This window comes from Cherax quadricarinatus, chromosome 65, assembly GCF_038502225.1.
Source record: "Cherax quadricarinatus isolate ZL_2023a chromosome 65, ASM3850222v1, whole genome shotgun sequence".
Taxonomy (NCBI): domain Eukaryota; kingdom Metazoa; phylum Arthropoda; class Malacostraca; order Decapoda; family Parastacidae; genus Cherax; species Cherax quadricarinatus.
Window position 1 is genome coordinate 15,624,309 of NC_091356.1, and position 19,021 is coordinate 15,643,329.

General features: G+C 41.9%; 1 protein-coding gene across 1 annotated transcript in view; it reads right to left on the bottom strand.

Annotated features, from left to right (window-relative positions):
• Positions 1 to 577: 577 nt before the first annotated feature.
• The window catches only part of LOC128700599 (thyrotropin-releasing hormone receptor), an 87,359-nt gene continuing 68,915 nt past the window's right edge, over positions 578 to 19,021 (bottom strand). The window contains exons 2-4 of the mRNA XM_070098975.1: positions 13,798 to 13,958; positions 11,580 to 11,653; positions 578 to 2,613 (exon numbers count right to left, since the gene is read on the bottom strand). Coding sequence (XP_069955076.1) covers positions 2,333 to 2,613; positions 11,580 to 11,653; positions 13,798 to 13,958 — 516 coding nt within the window. The 3' untranslated portion in view covers positions 578 to 2,332. The remainder of the gene's footprint in view (positions 2,614 to 11,579; positions 11,654 to 13,797; positions 13,959 to 19,021) is intronic.

The following is a 19,021-nucleotide window of genomic DNA, read 5'->3' on the forward strand; positions in this document are numbered from 1 at the left end:
ACCTGGACAGTATGAAAGAGGCAACAGGAAGGGACTTGTTTAACATACAGTAAGGCTCTCCCCCGAACACTGAACATACACATAAGAACGCTGAGGAACGAAGCTCAACAACACTTTAAACACTTTATGAAGACATAGCACTTTACACTCACTTATGTGACGCTTGGAATGAGAGCCACATGTGGAACACACACACACACACACACATACACACATACACACACACAGACACACACACACACACACACACACACACACACACACACACACACACACACACACACACACACACACACACACACACACACACACACACACACACACACACACACACACAGTTTCCACCAACTACTGTGTATATATATTACACCATCCAGTGAGTATAAACACAACATACGCTTATATAAATTATTATCCAGAGATTTTATCTTCGCAAGCCTTTCCTTCCAGATTTTCTCTCATATCATGATCAGTGCTGCTAACAGAATCCATGACTACAACAAAAACAACAACAATAATAGTAATAATAATAATAATAATAATAATAATAATAATAATAATAATAATAATAATAATAATAATTACAATAGTGATAATTACAATAATATAATAATAATGAATACAGAACATTCAGAGAGTATGCCTGGCTCCTTCAGTGCGAGTTTCGGCATCATGCGGTAGTATCACAGCATCAGAGTCAACAGAGTCAGATCCTTCTAAAAACAGTATCGAAGGAATATAGTTAAAGTCCAGATTTTTATCGCCTGCGTTAGATCCTCCATCAGAAGATCAATATTTTTTTTTTGTGTCCATCACCGGGAGACACCAGTGACGCCTCATCAATCACACCTTGTGGTTATATCTTCCAGTTAAGGCTTTAGTAATCTTGCATAATATGATTTTTTATGAAATAGTCCAGACTTTACTTATTATAATGGCACTAAATATCAGCTGAATTTGTAATTATTAGCTTAGAATCCACTGATCTTTATATGTGATCTAAGATATATTAGTCTTGGTGTGTATAGACGTGGGCACAATGTTGGGTGATATTAGGCTAATAATTTGAAAGATTTAGGCCTAAGCGTTACACACCGTCAAATAGGCTTTATGCAATTCAATATTCACGTCAACGGTGTATTTTTGTCTGACCCTTGAATTATGTAAAATCTGGTTCATAAATACATTTCCCATATATCTTGTCTATTGGTGAAGTATTTTGTTCCATGGATTCCAGACTGATCACTTCTCACTCTTACTCACTGTGATTTACAGTATAATGAAAGTAACACTTTAGGAACACAGGGATCAGTGACACCACTGGAGAGCTCGCCACTTTTACCACTCTGCCTAGGTGGTTACAAATTTCTCTCAACTTCATCCTGTACAATGGTTTGTGAAAGAACCAGCCCATTCACGAACCAGTTGTTAGGAGGCAGAAAACTACACCAGCTTCTCGCTAACATTACAGATCACCTGCCCACTGCTAGAAGTATCCACCACTTGATGTGTCCACCATTCGATATATACACCACTTTATGTGTCTACTCGGTGTGTTGACCGTTCAGTGTGTCCACCACTGCATGTGTCTACAAAATGAGAGTCCAGGGTATTGTAAGAGTAACGAGCTGATGCACCAGGGCCACGTAGCTCCCACTTACTGAGTGATCTTCCTGCTTCAGAGAGGGTGACTTGGTGCTCTTAAGGGTCTTTCGACTTTAAAGATAGCATCTCATTCCTTGACTCAAACCTGATTACCTGCCATTACACAGTTTCTGAATGACCCACCACAGGGCTTGGCGCGTCCCCATCAATATTTAAATAATCTGTCTTGCATCTTTACACCTATTCTGCCTTATTACACCTTATTCAGCCTATTACGTCAAAGGTAATACAATACATCAGGAATTACGTCAACTCTCAATGGATGCGTTTTCCACGACGAAAAATATTAAGGTTAGGTAAGGTTCATCAGGAATCAGGACAAGTGTTTCCTGACGCGAGTCTTAGTCAGATGATGATCCGCCGTTGGAGCTTCTGGTCATCTGACCGAGGCCTTCCGCTGGCTTGCCGGTCCACCCCTTGAAAAATTATGGTCATCATTATAACTATTTAGACATTATTAGGAAAAATATTGTTGGGGAATCTATTAGTAACAAGAATGGTATTGGTGAATCGAAAATCGAAATCATAATATATTGAGAGACTAAAAACTATAACAGGAAATCTTATGAGAATAATGATGATGATATTAATATAATAGTGACAATGATGATATTGTTATTGATAATACCAATAGCAGCATTTAAACTATAATACACCTGTGTAATTTTTATGCTGTGATTTTAATAGTGGTTGAGTTAGCATTAAGAGTTGTCTCGAAGGTAGCTGGTTCAACTGACGTGTTGGGGGGGAAGGTGACGTGTGGAGGAGATGACGAGTGTTTCCTTACTACACCCACACCTCCGCCTACTACACCTCCAGGTCTTACTCCTGCTGCTGCAGCAGAGGTTGCTCCACCTGCTGCTTGTCCTGCTGTCATGCGCGAGGGCAGGCGCTTCCCACCGTCACTGTAGAACATTGTCATGGCCCATTGTTCCTGCTTCGGCTTGCCTGACAGGAAAAGACCAACACCATAAATTAATAGTGAGCAATGACACGTGGAAAACAAGCAAAACTAGCAAATACACACACACACACCCACACACACACACACCCACACACACACACACACACACACACACACACACACACACACACACACACACACACACACACCCAATGATATGAATGACATGACGGAAGAGACAGACTCAGAAGTGTCGCTGTTTGCAGATGATGTGAAGCTAATGAGGAGAATTCAGTTGAATGAGGACCAGGCAGGACTACAAAGGGGTATGAACGGGCTGCAAGTCTCGTCCAGCAACTGGCTCCTGGAGTTTAACCCTACCAAGTGCAAAATCATGAAGATTTGGGAAGGACAAAGAAGACCGTAGACAGAGTACAGGCTAAGGGGCCAAAGATTGCAAACTACAGTCAAGGAAAAGGATCTTGGGGTGGGTATAATACCGAACACATTTCCCTGCTCCCGGGGCGGGGAGCTATGAATCAACCCCTGCAACCACAATTAGATGAGTACACACACACACACACACACACACACACACACACACACACACACACACACACACACACACACACACACACACACACACACACACACACACACACACACATTAAGTCTGATGAGGACCAGGCAGGACTTCAAAGAGACCTGGACAGACTGGACACCTGGTCCAGCAAATGGCTTCTCGAATTTAATCCTGCCAAATGCAAAGTCATGAAGATAGGGGAAGGGCACAGAAGACCACAGACAGAGTATAGGCTAGGTGGCCAAAGACTGCAAACCTCACTCAAGGAGAAAGATCTTGGGGTGAGTATAACACCGAGCATGTCTCCGGAAGCACACATCAATCAGATAACTGCTGCAGCATATGGGCGCCTGGCAAACCTGAGAACAGCATTCCGATACCTTAGTAAGGAATCATTCAAGACACTGTACACCGTGTATGTCAGGCCCATACTGGAGTATGCAGCACCTGTTTGGATCCCGCACTTGATAAAGCACGTCAAGAAACTAGAGAAAGTACAAAGGTTTGCGACGAGGTTAGTTCCAGAGCTAAGGGGAATGTCCTATGAAGAAAGATTAAGGGAAATCGGCCTGACGACACTGGAGGACAGGAGGGTCAGGGGAGACATGATAACGACATATAAAATACTGCGTGGAATAGACAAGGTGGACAAAGACAGGATGTTCCAGGGAGGGGACACAGAAACAAGAGGCCACAATTGGAAGTTGAAGACACAAATGAGTCAGAGAGATAGTAGGAAGTATTTCTTCAGTCATAGAGTTGTAAGGCAGTGGAATAGCCTAGAAAATGACGTAGTGGAGGCAGGAACCATACACAGTTTTAAGACGAGGTTTGATAAAGCTCATGGAGCGGGGAGAGAGAGGGCCTAGTAGCAACCGGTGAAGAGGCGGGGCCAGGAGCTAGGACTCGACCCCTGCAACCACAAATAGGTGAGTACAAATAGGTGAGTACACATACATACACTTAACCCGGGAAAGTTAATAAACCTAGATAATCTTAAAAAGCCAAACAGTGTGGCTTATTTCCGTTGGGTTCCTTAGGTCGTCTTCCCCATGATGCTCAGCACAACAACCAGGTGACACCTTGGTCTCTGATGACTGCTAGGTAAACAAGGGCGTCAGGTGTAACATGTGCCCAGGCGTCTCATCTCACCCAGACCTTCACCTGAGTTGATGAGAAAGTCACATGTGTAACAGATGGCATCTTTATTGCCAAGACGTTTCTCCTGCTCAGCAGGCTTCTTCAGTCAAAATACAAAGGTGGTATAAATAATGAGGAGGTACATATCAGACGATCAGTCCCTCATCCTTGTATAAGTGAGTTTGAAATGATCAATGCCTCATCTCTACTAAGTGTTATCTCCACACCTTCGAGATAAACACTCAGTCACTGACTAAAAATTGTTGTAGCAATGCAGTTTCCCCAAGTTTTAAGGGGAAAAAAAGCCCCAGAAAAGTTAAGGGTGAAACAAGAGGATAATGAGAGGACCAGCAAAAAAAGCGTTAAGTTATATGTCAGAGCGCTCGAGTTAAGTGGGTTAAATTGGCCGCTGTGTCTGGAGTCAAGGACGGGGAACGAACCAAGGCACCCTGGAGAGATATTAATATTCAACACTAAATTACGCGTGATTGAAGAAAAAATGTGATGATGATAATAAAAAGAGATCATCAGATCTGATTGCTGAGGTCGTCGAGGAGACAAGCGAGTTTATTTCTGAGTTGGAGGGTAGGAAGGCGATCATATTTCTGAGGTCGTAAGGTAAACAGATTATTTTATTTTTGAGGCCCTTGGGTAGGAAGGCAGGCAGGTAATCTTATTTCTGTATAGTAGGGTAGAAAAGCGATCTTACAGTATTCCTGAGTTGTAGGGATGACAGACGATGTTGATTATTTTTAGTGAAGAGCTATCCTCTCCTTTCTCGATTCAAACGTCACTGTCTCCCATTTCCCAGGCTCTGTATGACCATTAGCGCTTCCACAAGATTCTCGCTCATCAAGATCAAAGGATCAGAATTTGTGTTAGTGTGCTTCAACATCCTCTCTCCTTGTTGGACAAGATCCTGGCCAATCAGGCTCATAGAGACAAGTACAAATACTCCGCATTGGCTGGACCCTTCACTCAGAGGCATGAATATCAAGACTAGGGAAGCCTGGGCTGTCTTCCTGGGTGTCCGCTGATACATATATCAGTGTAAACATTACTTGGGAGAATTAGTAATTCCTCGCTGCTGAGTCTAACATTCCACGTTGACACGACAAGCGCGCGCGCGTGTGTGTGTGTGTGTGTGTGTGTGTGTGTGTGTGTGTGTGTGTGTGTGTGTGTGTGTGTGTGTTAGTTAGTTAGTTACCATTCTGTCCCAGGCAGATGTCGATTAGACACTTGGCCTGTTGTATATAAGTGAGTGAGTGAGTGAGTGTGAATGTGAGTGTGTGTGTATGTGTGTATGTGTGTGTGTGTGTGTGTGTGTGTGTGTGTGTGTGTGTGTGTGTGTGTGTACTCACCTAGTTGTACTCACCTAGTTGAGGTTGCAGGGGCCGAGTCCGAGCTCCTGGCCCCGCCTCTTCTGTGTGTGTGTACTCACCTAATTGTACTCACCTAATTGTGGTTGCAGGGGTCGAGACTCAGCTCCTGGCCCCGCCTCTTCACTGATCGCTACTGGATCCTCTCTCTCTCTGCTTCCTGAGCTTTGTCATACCTCTTCTTAAAACTATGTATGGTTCCTGCCTCCACTACTTCACTTGCTAGGCTATTCCACTTGCTGACAACTCTATGACTGAAGAAATACTTCCTAACGTCCCTGTGACTCGTCTGAGTCTTCAGCTTCCAGTTGTGACCCCTTGTCCCCGTGTCCCCTCTCTGGAACATCCTATCTCTGTCCACCTTGTCTATTCCCCGCAGTATCTTGTATGTTGTTATCATGTCTCCCCTGACCCTTCTGTCCTCCAGTGTCGTCAGTCCGATTTCCCTTAACCTTTCCTCGTACGACATTCCCTTGAGCTCTGGGACTAGCCTTGTTGCAAACCTTTGTACTTTCTCTAACTTCTTGACGTGCTTGACCAGGTGTGGGTTCCAGACTGGTGCTGCATACTCCAGTATGGGCCTAACATACACAGTGTACAGTGTCTTGAACGATTCCTTATTAAGGTATCGGAACGCTATTCTCAGGTTTGCCAGGCGCCCGTATGCTGCAGCGGTTATTTGGTTGATGTGTGCCTCCGGTGATGTGCTCGGTGTTATGGTCACCCCAAGGTCTTTCTCCCTGAGTGAGGTCTGTAGTCTTTGTCCACCTAGCCTATACTCTGTCTGCGGTCTTCTTTGCCCCTCCCCAATCTTCATGACTTTGCATTTGGCTGGATTGAATTCGAGAAGCCAGTTGCTGGACCACATGTCCAGCCTGTCCAGGTCTCTTTGCAGTCCTGCCTCATCCTCGTCCGATTTAATTCTTCTCATCAACTTCACGTCATCTGCAAACAGGGACACTTCAGAGTCTATTCCTTCCATCATGTCGTTCACATATATCAAAAATAGCACTGGTCCTAGAACTGACCCCTGTGGGACCCCGCTCGTAACAGGCGCCCACTGTGATACCTCTTCACGTACCATGACTCGTTGCTGCCTCCCTGTCAGGTATTCCCTTATCCATTGCAGTGCCCTCCCTTTTACGTGCGCCTGATCCTCCAGCTTCTGCACTAATCTCTTGTGGGGAATTGTGTCAAAGGCCTTCCTGCAGTCTAGGAAAACGCAATCTACCCACCCCTCTCTCTCGTGTCTTACTTCTGTTACCTTGTCATAATACTCCAGGAGGTTTGTGATACAGGATTTGCCTTCCATGAACCCATGCTGGTTTTCATTTATAATCTTGTTCCTTTCCAGGTGTTCGACCACTCTCCTCCTGATAATCTCCATGACTTTGCACACAATACATGTCAGAGACACAGGTCTGTAGTTTAGTGCCTCCCCCCCTGCCCCTTCTATCTTTCCTCATGATCTGGTATCCTGGTGAGAAGATTGCATCTGTTATTGTCTCCGTGAGTTTTGTTTCTGTAACTGCTATGATGTCTGGGGACTTCTCATTGATTCTTTCTTGCCATTCCTCATGTTTATTCGTTAATCCATCTGCATTTGTGTACCAAACCTTCAACTTCTGTTCTAATACTGTAACTGTGGTGTGGGGGGTGGAAAAAGTGGGATCGGTGTGTGATGGTTGGTTTGGATTGTTCAGTTGCCTTGGGGGTGTCGTGGCTGGAGTCCTTCTGCAGGTGTTTCTGGGGGGTGTGCTTGTCCTTCCATTTGATCCTGTGTGTGTGTGTGTATGTGTGTATGTGTGTGTGTGTGTGTGTGCGTGTGTGTGTGAGTGCTCCCACTTCTAAGTATTCATACTGCTAATAAATACCGGTAAATACCAGTAATTCTGAAGCTTACCAATACTTCTAACACTTATCGATTCTACTTATAAAATACAGAAAGTATCTAGGTTGTAAAATTTAGCTTGTCTCAGGTTAAGTGTCTGACGTTACCCCTCACTACCGCTTTACTCCTTGCACTCTCGTCTATGTTATTTCTACTCTAATTCTGGTAATAGCTTGCAGGAGTGAGTGACCAGTATCTAACAGTGATGCAAGACCAGAACTCAGAACCCTGCAACATGCAACCTCAACAGGTGACCAATACTTGCGCTGGCAGCGGTGTGATGACAAGTTGCCAGATGCTGATGACGTAGTCGTCGTACATAGGCCTTCTACCACTATTTTGTAAATCCTTCACCCGTGATGTTTATAACCATATATGCTCATGCATCCCGCGTTCCTCAAGTGATTTCACTTTTCACTTATGACAGAATACACTTCACATTCGGTGTTACACTTTATATGTATAATGGCATACAACTGTTGTGACGTCACTGCTTCAGCAGGCCTACTACTGCCACCTTCCATTGTTGTATATTTTATTTTTCCTTTCTCCTTTTGCTTATTAACTTTTTCACTCTCACTGTATGGTGCCCCACATTTCACTTGTTAACCAAACGCTGGCAATTCTTAAACACCCACTTCCACACTCACTTTGATCTTTGTATGTTTGAATCTGTGTGGCAACAGTGCCTAGTAGACCCACAACGGTTTGACACTTTGAAATATTAATGATTTCAGGCTTCCTCTCGATTTTTTTAACTAATAACTTTAGTTATCACTCGTAGGATTGTTCACTGACGTTGTCACTACCACTGATTACTGCTAGCAGTTACTGCACGCCTTAAAAACACGAAGGTTCTCGGAGCCTTGTGCACCCACGTCTGCACCCACCATGTGTGTGTGTGTGTGTGTGTGTGTGTGTGTGTGTGTGTGTGTGTGTGTGTGTGTGTGTGTGTGTGTGTGTGTGTGTGAAGACTGAATGTATAGATGCGTGGATACAAGTTTGAGTGTGCAGATTAGATGTATAGATATACACACGTGTGAGTACAGGTGTGGGTGTGAAGATTGGATGTACACACGCGTGAGTACAGGTGTAGATGTGAAGATTGGATGTACACACGTGTGAGTACAAGTGTGGATGTAAAGATTGGATGCACACACGTGTGAGTACTGGTGTGTGTGTCTGAAGATTGGATGTACACACGTGTGAGTACAGGTATGGGTGTAAAGATTGAATGTACACACGTGTGAGTACAGGTGTGGGTGTAAAGATTGGATGTGCACACGTGTGAGTACAGGTGTGGATGTAAAGATTGGATGTATACACATGTGAGTACAGGTGTGTGTGTGTGAAGATTGGATGTACTCACGTGTGAATACAGGCGTGGGTGTGAAGATTGGATGTACACACGTGTGAGTACAGGAGTGGATGTGAAGATTGGACGTACACACGTGTGAGTACAGGTATGAATGTAAAGATTGGATGCACACACGTGTGAGTACAGGTGAAGATATGAAGATTGGATGTACACACGTGTGAGTACAGATGTGGGTGTGAAGATTGGATGTACACACGTGTGAGCACAGGTGTGTGTGTGAAGATTGGATGCACACACGTGTGAATATAGGTGTGTGTGTGAAGATTGGATGTACACACATGCGAGCACAGGTGTGGATGTGAAGATTGGATGTACACATGTGTGACTGCAGGTGTGGTGTAAATACTGGGTGTAGAGACATAATGGAGTTCAACGCATGATTAAGAGCTGGCCTTAAAGAAAACAACTTACAATATGACAACGTTTCGCTCAGGCTTGTGCTTCATTATATCAGTACTTGATAAAGTTCTACACAAGTGAAACATGACTCGAAACTGTACAATGAGCGAAACATCTCTCGGAGTTTATTTAAGGTGAGAGCGCATGTCACCAGGTCATAGGTTACTCGTCGACAACATTCTCAAGCATCAGGAAGTACCTACTTCTTCACGAGTTTCCTAAGTACAGGGTAATAATAATAATAATAATAATAATAATAATAATAATAATAATAATAATAATAATAATAATAATAATAATAATAATAATAATAATAATAATAATAATAATAAGTAAATACAGTTGTTTAGCTACATAATTACAAATTCCCTTTTATCTAATATAATATTAAACGTTTCTCTTAAACAACAAAGACATATTTTGAAAATATCCAAATATTTCTTCCCAATGTGTTTTGTTTGAGAATTATGGGAATATATTCGTTGTGTCTGTACAATAAACCAATGTGGAATATCTGAACTCCCGATACTACGTTCCCATTATTTAAGTTAGGATTTCAAGTTAGGAAAAGTGTTAATAATTACTAGTTAGGAGTTGTTGCCATTACTGGGTTAGATTTTTTTTCTTGCTGTACCTTTATTATTAACTAAATTATAATAAATTTATATTGTCAAGGGGTAATTTCTTTTAAAGATTTTTTTTAAAACTAAAACAAAGTAAATTAGTTTAAGTATGCTTATTTATAAATACCCTTTTAGGTTCCTTGAAAGATAAACATTCTTAATGTAAGTGAAGGATTCTTGACTTAATTAAGGAATCAGTTATATCATGTTCTTCCTTCCTGATAACCTCTCATTTCCCAGGGGCTGTAAGGGTCTAACAGGGTCAGCCCTTCCCCATGATAAAGCTTGATAAAGCTTGATAAAGCTCCTGGAGAGCGAAACGTTGCCACAATAAATGTCACATTAGTTGCACTTGTGTCCTTTTACTTTACATACAATAATAATCAATTCAGTTTTCAGCCGGACAGGGTTAAACAGGGACGAATTGGGAGTAACTTTATGAGTCGGATTAGAGTTCATAGGAGAAGGATTAGCAGGAGAAAACCTTGCACAGTGAACACAGCCCCCAACAAAATCATTGTATGTTAGAAAGGTATGTAGCAATGATAGGTATAGCCCATTGGTCCTAAATCGGTGGGTTACAGGGTGTTGGCAGCACGTTGCACAGGGTGAGGCATTACTGAACGATGCAGCAGTGCAATATTCTTCATAGATTTATACAGCAACGCATGGTGTTGCATGTAAAATATATAAGTATGGTGATAGTAGTGATGTATATAACTGGTGTGGTAGTCAAGAGGTCGACAACCCAAGGAGAATCTGGCTTCAGTGTTTGTCGAGAGTCTAAAATTAGACATGTGAATAATGTCTAGAGAAATTAATTTTTCCGTCCCCAGGTGCTACTGTTGGTGTTGCTGCTGTGGCCACCTCCTAATATGTGACCTCTTTGGGGCACTTTGAGTAGACTGTATCTAATATACATCTACTGTGCGATGTTTTAAGTATAAGATGATGAGCAACACACACACACACGCACACAGGTGCAACACCTAGGAATATTTATTCTTGACAATAAGGATATCTAAGTATTGCACGAGAATTTTATTCATTATCGAGGCGCTTTATGGACTAGTAATGTTTCCCATCAAAGGATTCTTGAAACAAGGAACTGGAGCACTCCTCAGTATTACCTTCTACTCAGAGCCTAACAACCAGAAAGAACTACAAGAAAAGACTAAAGAAACTGAACATTGTCATAGGAAAAACTCAGAATCGAAGGATATATGATCGTGGCATATTTAATAGTTACAATAACAGTATGGAGAGAGAGAGTGCGTCAGCACCATGATTGCTATGCAGAACGTATTCTGTGAAAATGTAATGAAAACAATGACAGCGGCCGGATGAGAAAGTTGTGGCAGTATTCTCCATACACAGCTTCAGGAGTGTTAAAGTACTCATGAGTCAAGCAGCCAACAACGGAAGTAGACTGTGGAGTAAGACGCTGGGTCAGGAGCGGAGACTCGAACTCAGCAGCATAAAACAGAGAACACACACACATATATACACTCAGACACAAGCAGACACTCACATACTACAGGGAGGGAGGGAACACCTGCATCTCTGGGATGGAGGGAAGGAGCACCTACCACAGAGATGGAGGGAGTGAACACTTACCGCAGGACAACATACGCTTGAAGGCCCTCCGGAATTTGACAGAGAGTGCGTTGTACAGGATGGGGTTGATGGCGCTGTTGACGAGACCAAAATTTTATTAGAAAATATATTACCTCATATATATATATATATATATATATATATATATATATATATATATATATATATATATATATATATATATATATATGTATATATATATATATATATATATATATATATATATATATATATATATATATATATATATATATGTATATATATATATATATATATATATATATATATATATATATATATATATATATATATATATATATATATATATATATATATATATATATATATATATATATATATATATATATATATATATATATATATATATATATATGTATATATGCAATAAGATCACAGTAAACAGGTGATTTCAGAATATGGAAAACAACCATTGTGAAAGAATATAGAAATTTCAAGCGCCTTCGTGACTACTCATATTATTAAGGAACAATAAAAGTAATGCATCAAAGGAAGGCATATAAAGGGTCTAGACCACACCTCACTATCACATCCCACAACAAAGCAACACCTGATGCGCGACTCATAAGGAAGAGAACACTGCAGAAGGTCCGCTGGCCCAAATAAACAGGTCCTTCACACAACCCACGAACAAACTATTATACCCAAGAAATAAGAATTTCAAAATTTATTATTTGTCCAATGTATTATTAAATTCTTCCTAAATTCTAATAATTATAAATAGATCTAACTTACATAAACCAAAGGAAATATTCATATTAATGTCAAAACTGCTTTTTGTGAAACAAGATTCAATTATATTCCAGTCGACCATGGACTTGCTTGATACAACTTTCTCAACTTTTTGAAAATCAATTGGATGGTTAAAATCTCTCACATGAATAAATAGAGCATTGGAATCTTGTCCAGTTCTAATGCTATATTTACGTTGTTTTAATTTTAGTTAGAGACTTTTACCAGTTTGACCGTAATAAACTTTATCGCAAATTTTACAAGGAATCTTATAGACACATCCATCAGCATTTTGGGGGGAATTCTTTATCAAAAGTTTTTTTTTACTGTATCAAGATTTTTAAATACAACTTTGATATTAAAAGTCTTAAGAAGAGAAGGCATGTCAACCAAGTTTTCAGGGTAAGGGAGAACCAACATATTTTTAGTTGAATAAGGTTGGTTGTCCCTTTTTGGATTGTAAAAAGTATTTCTAGCAATTTTAAAAGATTTATCAATTACGTTTCTTGGGTATTTCAAATCATTAGCTATTTCATAAATTTTGGATATTTCCTCATCTATGAACTCTGGACTACAAATACGTAAAGCTCTCAAAAACATTGATGAGAAAACAGACAGTTTAACTCTATCTTGACGTAAAGAATAATAGTGGACATAGGAACAGTTATTTGTAGGTTTTCTGTAAATTTTAAATTTGAATTCATTATTATCCTTAATAATTAAAACATCTAGAAAAGGCAATGAGTTATTTTCTTCAAACTCAACAGAAAAGTTTATAGAATGGGCTAAGCTATTTAATTTGCCAAGGAAATGGTGTATATCTACATTCTTGGGCATAAGACACAAAATATCATCAACACATCTGAACCATTTAGCTCTATTAGGGAGGATTGTGTTAAGCAACCTTGTTTCAAAAAATTTCATGTATAAGTTACTAAGAACAGGTGAAAGAGGATTTCCAGGTGAAAGAGGATTTCCCATTGCCATACCAAACTTCTGAGTGTAAAACTTATCATTAAATACAAATTTTGCATCAACAATGCAAAGTTTAATACATTTAATGATAGTAGGAATTATCTATTTAATGATAAGTTTTACACTCAGAAGTTTGGTATGGCAATGGGAAATCCTCTTATATATACATATATATATATATATATATATATATATATATATATATATATATATATATATATATATATATATATATATATATATATAGATAGGTAGATAGATAGATAGATTTATATGGGTTAATAAAGCCAAGTACATAAATTTCTTAGAAATATTACATCCCTCTTGATAAATTAACTTGTATAGAATAAACACAGCAGTCATACTGAATATATAAATCAGTAGTTTGTTATAAAGATGTATCCAGATAATTTAAACATCTTTCCTGTTTAACACTCTTGATAAGAGTTATCACAGTCAGTTTATCACTTACCTGTTGATAAAAATGCAGGTCTTGGCGAAGAGAAGATACCAGAGGTCCTTATAGGTGGTGTAGCCAAACATAGCGAGCAGTGAGTTATAGACGAGCAGTGTACGGTAGGGCAACCACAGCGTAGCAAAGATGGCCACTACCACCGCCAGCATCTTGACCACCTGTCAATACAAGGAAAAAAAAAGTTGAACCTCTGCTTAGATATTCGATATTTTCACTTCCTGTCAACACGAGAAATCTTTATTTCTCATTATTTAGGGATCAGATTTTCCACCTGTGTAAAAATGAAGATTTTATCGGATGTCAAGACTTTAGAGTTTCCTTAATGAATTCATTAACAGTAATAATCACTTATTAAGACGATGATTTCACTACCGGTCAAGATATGAGAGTATTTCATCACTTGCCAACACGCCACATGATGTACTCACCTAACTGTACTCACGTAGTTGTGCTTGCAAGGGTCGAGTCACAGTTCTTGGCCACGCCTCTTCACTGGTTGCTACTAGGTCACTCTCCCTGCTCCGTGAGCTTTATCATACCTCTTCTTTAAGCTATGTAGGGATCCTGCCTCCACTACACCACTATTCCACTTCCTGACAACTCTATACATGTACTTCCTAACATCCCTGTGACTCATCTGAGTCTTCAACTTCCAATTGTGACCCCTAGTTGCTGTGCCTCATCTCTGGAACATCCTTTCTCTGTCCACCTTGCCGATTCCTCGCAGTATTTTATGTCGTTATCATCACCTGTCAAGGTAGATGACTAAAGTATTTCATCATCTCTCAAGAGATAAGAGACTTTCATCATCTCTCAACAGATAAGAGACTTTCATCACCTCTCAAGAGATAAGAGACTTTCATCATCTCTCAACAGATAAGAGACTTTCATCATCTCTCAAGAGATAAGAGACTTTTATCATCTCTCAAGAGATAAGAGACTTTCATCATCTCTCAAGAGATAAGAGACTTTCATCATCTCTCAAGAGATAAGAGACTTTCATCACCTCACAAGGCCCCAGAAATTCTTCCTACCCTAAAATAAAATTTCGTTCCCTAGAAATTTTCTTACTCCAGAAATCTTCCTGGTGACATTATCAAAGTCTGTTGTGTGTGTGTGTGTGTGTGTGTGTGAGAGAGAGAGAGAGAGAGAGAGAGAGAGAGAGAGAGAGAGAGAGCACTTAAGTACAGCCTCCACCAGTAACAAAGGATATCCCTTGTTATTTTCTCTGCAGACTTGTTATCTGAGAGTTTTCTTTAACGAGGAAACGAATCCAAAACTATTTTCTGGGACGACGCCACAATCACCCACCTCCAGGAATATGTTGAGTCCTTTAGTGTCTATCAAGATATTAGCCAGAGTACAGTTCTGAGGGATTCAACTTGGTATTTATATCTCTACAAAAAATAAGGAATTCAGAAAGGAAATAGTGAAAAGTTTGCAAAATACAGTGTAAGAGTTTTCAGCTGAACATTTTCCTTCAAGAGGAGTTGTTTGCCTTTCTTATTTCCTTCATCCTCTCTCTCTCTCTCTCTCTCTCTCTATCTCTCTCTCTCTCTCTCTCTCTCTCTCTCTCTCTCTCTCTCTTTCTCTCTCTCTCTTTAACACACACACACACAGCCAGGAGCTGTTAATCGACCCTTGCAACCACTCTCACACTACAATCATTCTGACACTACTTTTACTATCGAGCTACATTCTCACTTACACTTTCTTCAGCCTCAGACTATTTTTACTTAGTATTCACTCACGCTATATTTCTTATTACACAATAAAGCTGGAGGTCTATTTTAGTTTACGAGCACCATGGTGTTGGTCCACAAGCCTCCCAGCTCGCTGCTTCAGGTCCTTCATGTTGCGAGTTCGTCACTACAGCAGAAGTTGCCTCATGATAGCATGTGTCTGTGCCTCATGAGGATCCTGGTCTTCCCCCTCTTGCTGTGCCAGTCTCTTGCATAGCAGAGATAAAGGAAGAAATGTCAGACTCCGCCCCTCTGCCTGCTACTAAGGTTGAGTTCTTGTCTGATTTACACTGAGCCGCGTACATCACGGTTGCAATTATCTCTCTCTGACATCCACGTCTTGTGATAACGCCGCCTCGCCTACTTTCGTGCAAAAGATTTCATTTTGGTCACAACTCAGGCATACCTCTTCCCGGCGCTCTTCTAAGTTGCAATCTAAACGTATACATGTCTCAATGCATACGTGTATATATATGCATATATGCATGGCCTACCCACTTCTCCTTGGAGAGGATTTGACTCCACTAGGGTTGCGTCGTCTTAACTGATTGAACTGCACAGTCCTAGCCTTGCCGAGGGTGGTATTCACACAGCAGTTTAAGACCAACTTTTAATTGAACTTATAAACGTATTTTTAACTGGATTTTCAAGAAATATCTTAAATGATTTATCTGTTGACCATTGTCCGTGGTCACCCTGAAGTGGACTGATAGAATGATAATGTAGACTGATAATCAGAAAATACTACTGTCATAAGTACCCTGACTGACAAGACTGTAAATAAAAATAAATAAATAAAATAATAACTGTAAATGTTTCTTTGAACAGTCAGAAAATATGTAATAATCAATAATGCCTCAGCTACATTACTTCGGCTGCGTGACCTCATGATCCCTTCTAACAGTAAAAATATTAAATGTATTATTATTTCTCAGAAATGTCAGATATGATGTTCAAATCCTTAGAAGTTGAAGCCTTAAATAAACGCAGCAGCTGGGTGAACCAGTCTTCAGTCCTAGCTAGCTACTAGCACGAGGAGCTGGGTGAACCAGTCTTCAGTCCTAGCTAGCTACTAGCACGAGGAGCTGGGTGAACCAGTCTTCAGTCCTAGCTAGCTACTAGCACGAGGAGCTGGGTGAACCAGTCTTCAGTCCTAGCTAGCTACTAGCACGAGGAGCTGGGTGAACCAGTCTTCAGTCCTAGCTAGCTACTAGCACGAGGAGCTGGGTGAACCAGTCTTCAGTCCTAGCTAGCTACTAGCACGAGGAGCTGGGTGAACCAGTCTTCAGTCCTAGCTAGCTACTAGCACGAGGAGCTGGGTGAACCAGTCTTCAGTCCTAGCTAGCTACTAGCACGAGGAGCTGGGTGAACCAGTCTTCAGTCCTAGCTAGCTACTAGCACGAGGAGCTGGGTGAACCAGTCTTCAGTCCTAGCTAGCTACTAGCACGAGGAGCTGGGTGAACCAGTCTTCAGTCCGAGCTAGCTACTAGCACGAGGAGCTTGGTGAACCAGTCTTCAGTCCTAGCTAGCTACTAGCACGAGGAGCTGGGTGAACCAGTCTCCAGTCCTAGCTAGCTACTAGCATGAGGATCTGGGTGAACCAGTCTTCAGTCCTAGCTAGCTACTAGCATGAGGATCTGGGTAAACCAGTCTTCAGTCCTAGCTAGCTACTAGCACGAGGAGCTGGGTGAACCAGTCTTCAGTCCTAGCTAGCTACTAGCACGTGGAGCTGGGTGAACCAGTCTTCAGTCCTAGCTAGCTACTAGCACGAGGAGCTGGGTGAACCAGTCTTCAGTCCTAGCTAGCTACTAGCATGAGGATCTGGGTGAACCAGTCTTCAGTCCTAGCTAGCTACTAGCATGAGGATCTGGGTGAACCAGTCTTCAGTCCTAGCTAGCTACTAGCACGAGGAGCTGGGTAAACCAGTCTTCAGTCCTAGCTAGCTACTAGCACGAGGAGCTGGGTGAACCAGTCTTCAGTCCTAGCTAGCTACTAGCACGAGGAGCTGGGTGAACCAGTCTTCAGTCCTAGCTAGCTACTAGCACGAGGAGCTGGGTGAACCAGTCTTCAGTCCTAGCTAGCTACTAGCATGAGGATCTGGGTGAACCAGTCTTCAGTCCTAGCTAGCTACTAGCATGAGGATCTGGGTGAACCAGTCTTCAGTTCTAGCTAGCTACTAGCACGAGGAGCTGGGTAAACCAGTCTTCAGTCCTAGCTAGCTACTAGCACGAGGAGCTGGGTGAACCAGTCTTCAGTCCTAGCTAGCTACTAGCACGAGGAGCTGGGTAAACCAGTCTTCAGTCCCAGCTAGCTACTAGCACGAGGAGCTGGGTGAACCAGTCTTCAGTCCTAGCTAGCTACTAGCATGAGGATCTGGGTGAAGCAGTCTTCAGTCCTAGCTAGCTACTAGCATGAGGATCTGGGTGAACCAGTCTTCAGTCCTAGCTAGCTACTAGCATGAGGATCTGGGTGAACCAGTCTTCAGTCCTAGCTAGCTACTAGCATGAGGATCTAGGTGAACCAGTCTTCAGTCCTAGCTAGCTACTAGCATGAGGATCTGGGTGAACCAGTCTTCAGTCCTAGCTAGCTACTAGCACGACGAGCTGGGTGAACCAGTCTTCAGTCCTAGCTAGCTACTAGCATGAGGAGCTGGGTGAACCAGTCTTCAGTCCTAGCTAGCTACTAGCACGAGGAGCTGGGTGAACCAGTCTTCAGCCCTAGCTAGCTACTAGCACGAGGAGCTGGGTGAATCAGTCTTCAGTCCTAGCTAGCTACTAGCATGAGGATCTGGGTGAACCAGTCTTCAGTCCTAGCTAGCTACTAGCACGAGGAGCTGGGTGAATCAGTCTTCAGTCCTAGCTAGCTACTAGCATGAGGAGCTGGGTGAACCAGTCTTCAGTCCTAGCTAGCTACTAGCACGAGGAGCTTGGTGAACCAGTCTTCAGTCCTAGCTAGCTACTAGCACGAGGATCTGGGTGAATCAGTCTTCAGTCCTAGCTAGCTACTAGCACGAGGAGCTGGGTGAACCAGTCTTCAGTCCTAGCTAGCTACTAGCATGAGGAGCTGGGTGAACCAGTCATCAGTCCTAGCTAGCTACTAGCACGAGGAGCTTGGTGAACCAGTCTTCAGTCCTAGTTAGCTACTAGCACGAGGATCTGGGTGAATCAGTCTTCAGTCCTAGCTAGCTACTAACACGAGGAGCTGGGTGAACCAGTCTTCAGTCCTAGCTAGCTAGTAGCACGAGGAGCTGGGTGAACCAGTCTTCAGTCCTAGCTAGCTACTAGCACGAGGAGCTGGGTGAACCAGTCTTCAGTCCTAGCTAGCTACTAGCACGAGGAGCTGGGTGAACCAGTCTTCAGTCCTAGCTAGCTAGTAGCACGAGGAGCTGGGTGAACCAGTCTTCAGTCCTAGCTAGCTACTAGCACGAGGAGCTGGGTGAACCAGTCATCAGACCTAGCTAGCTACTAGCACGAGGAGCT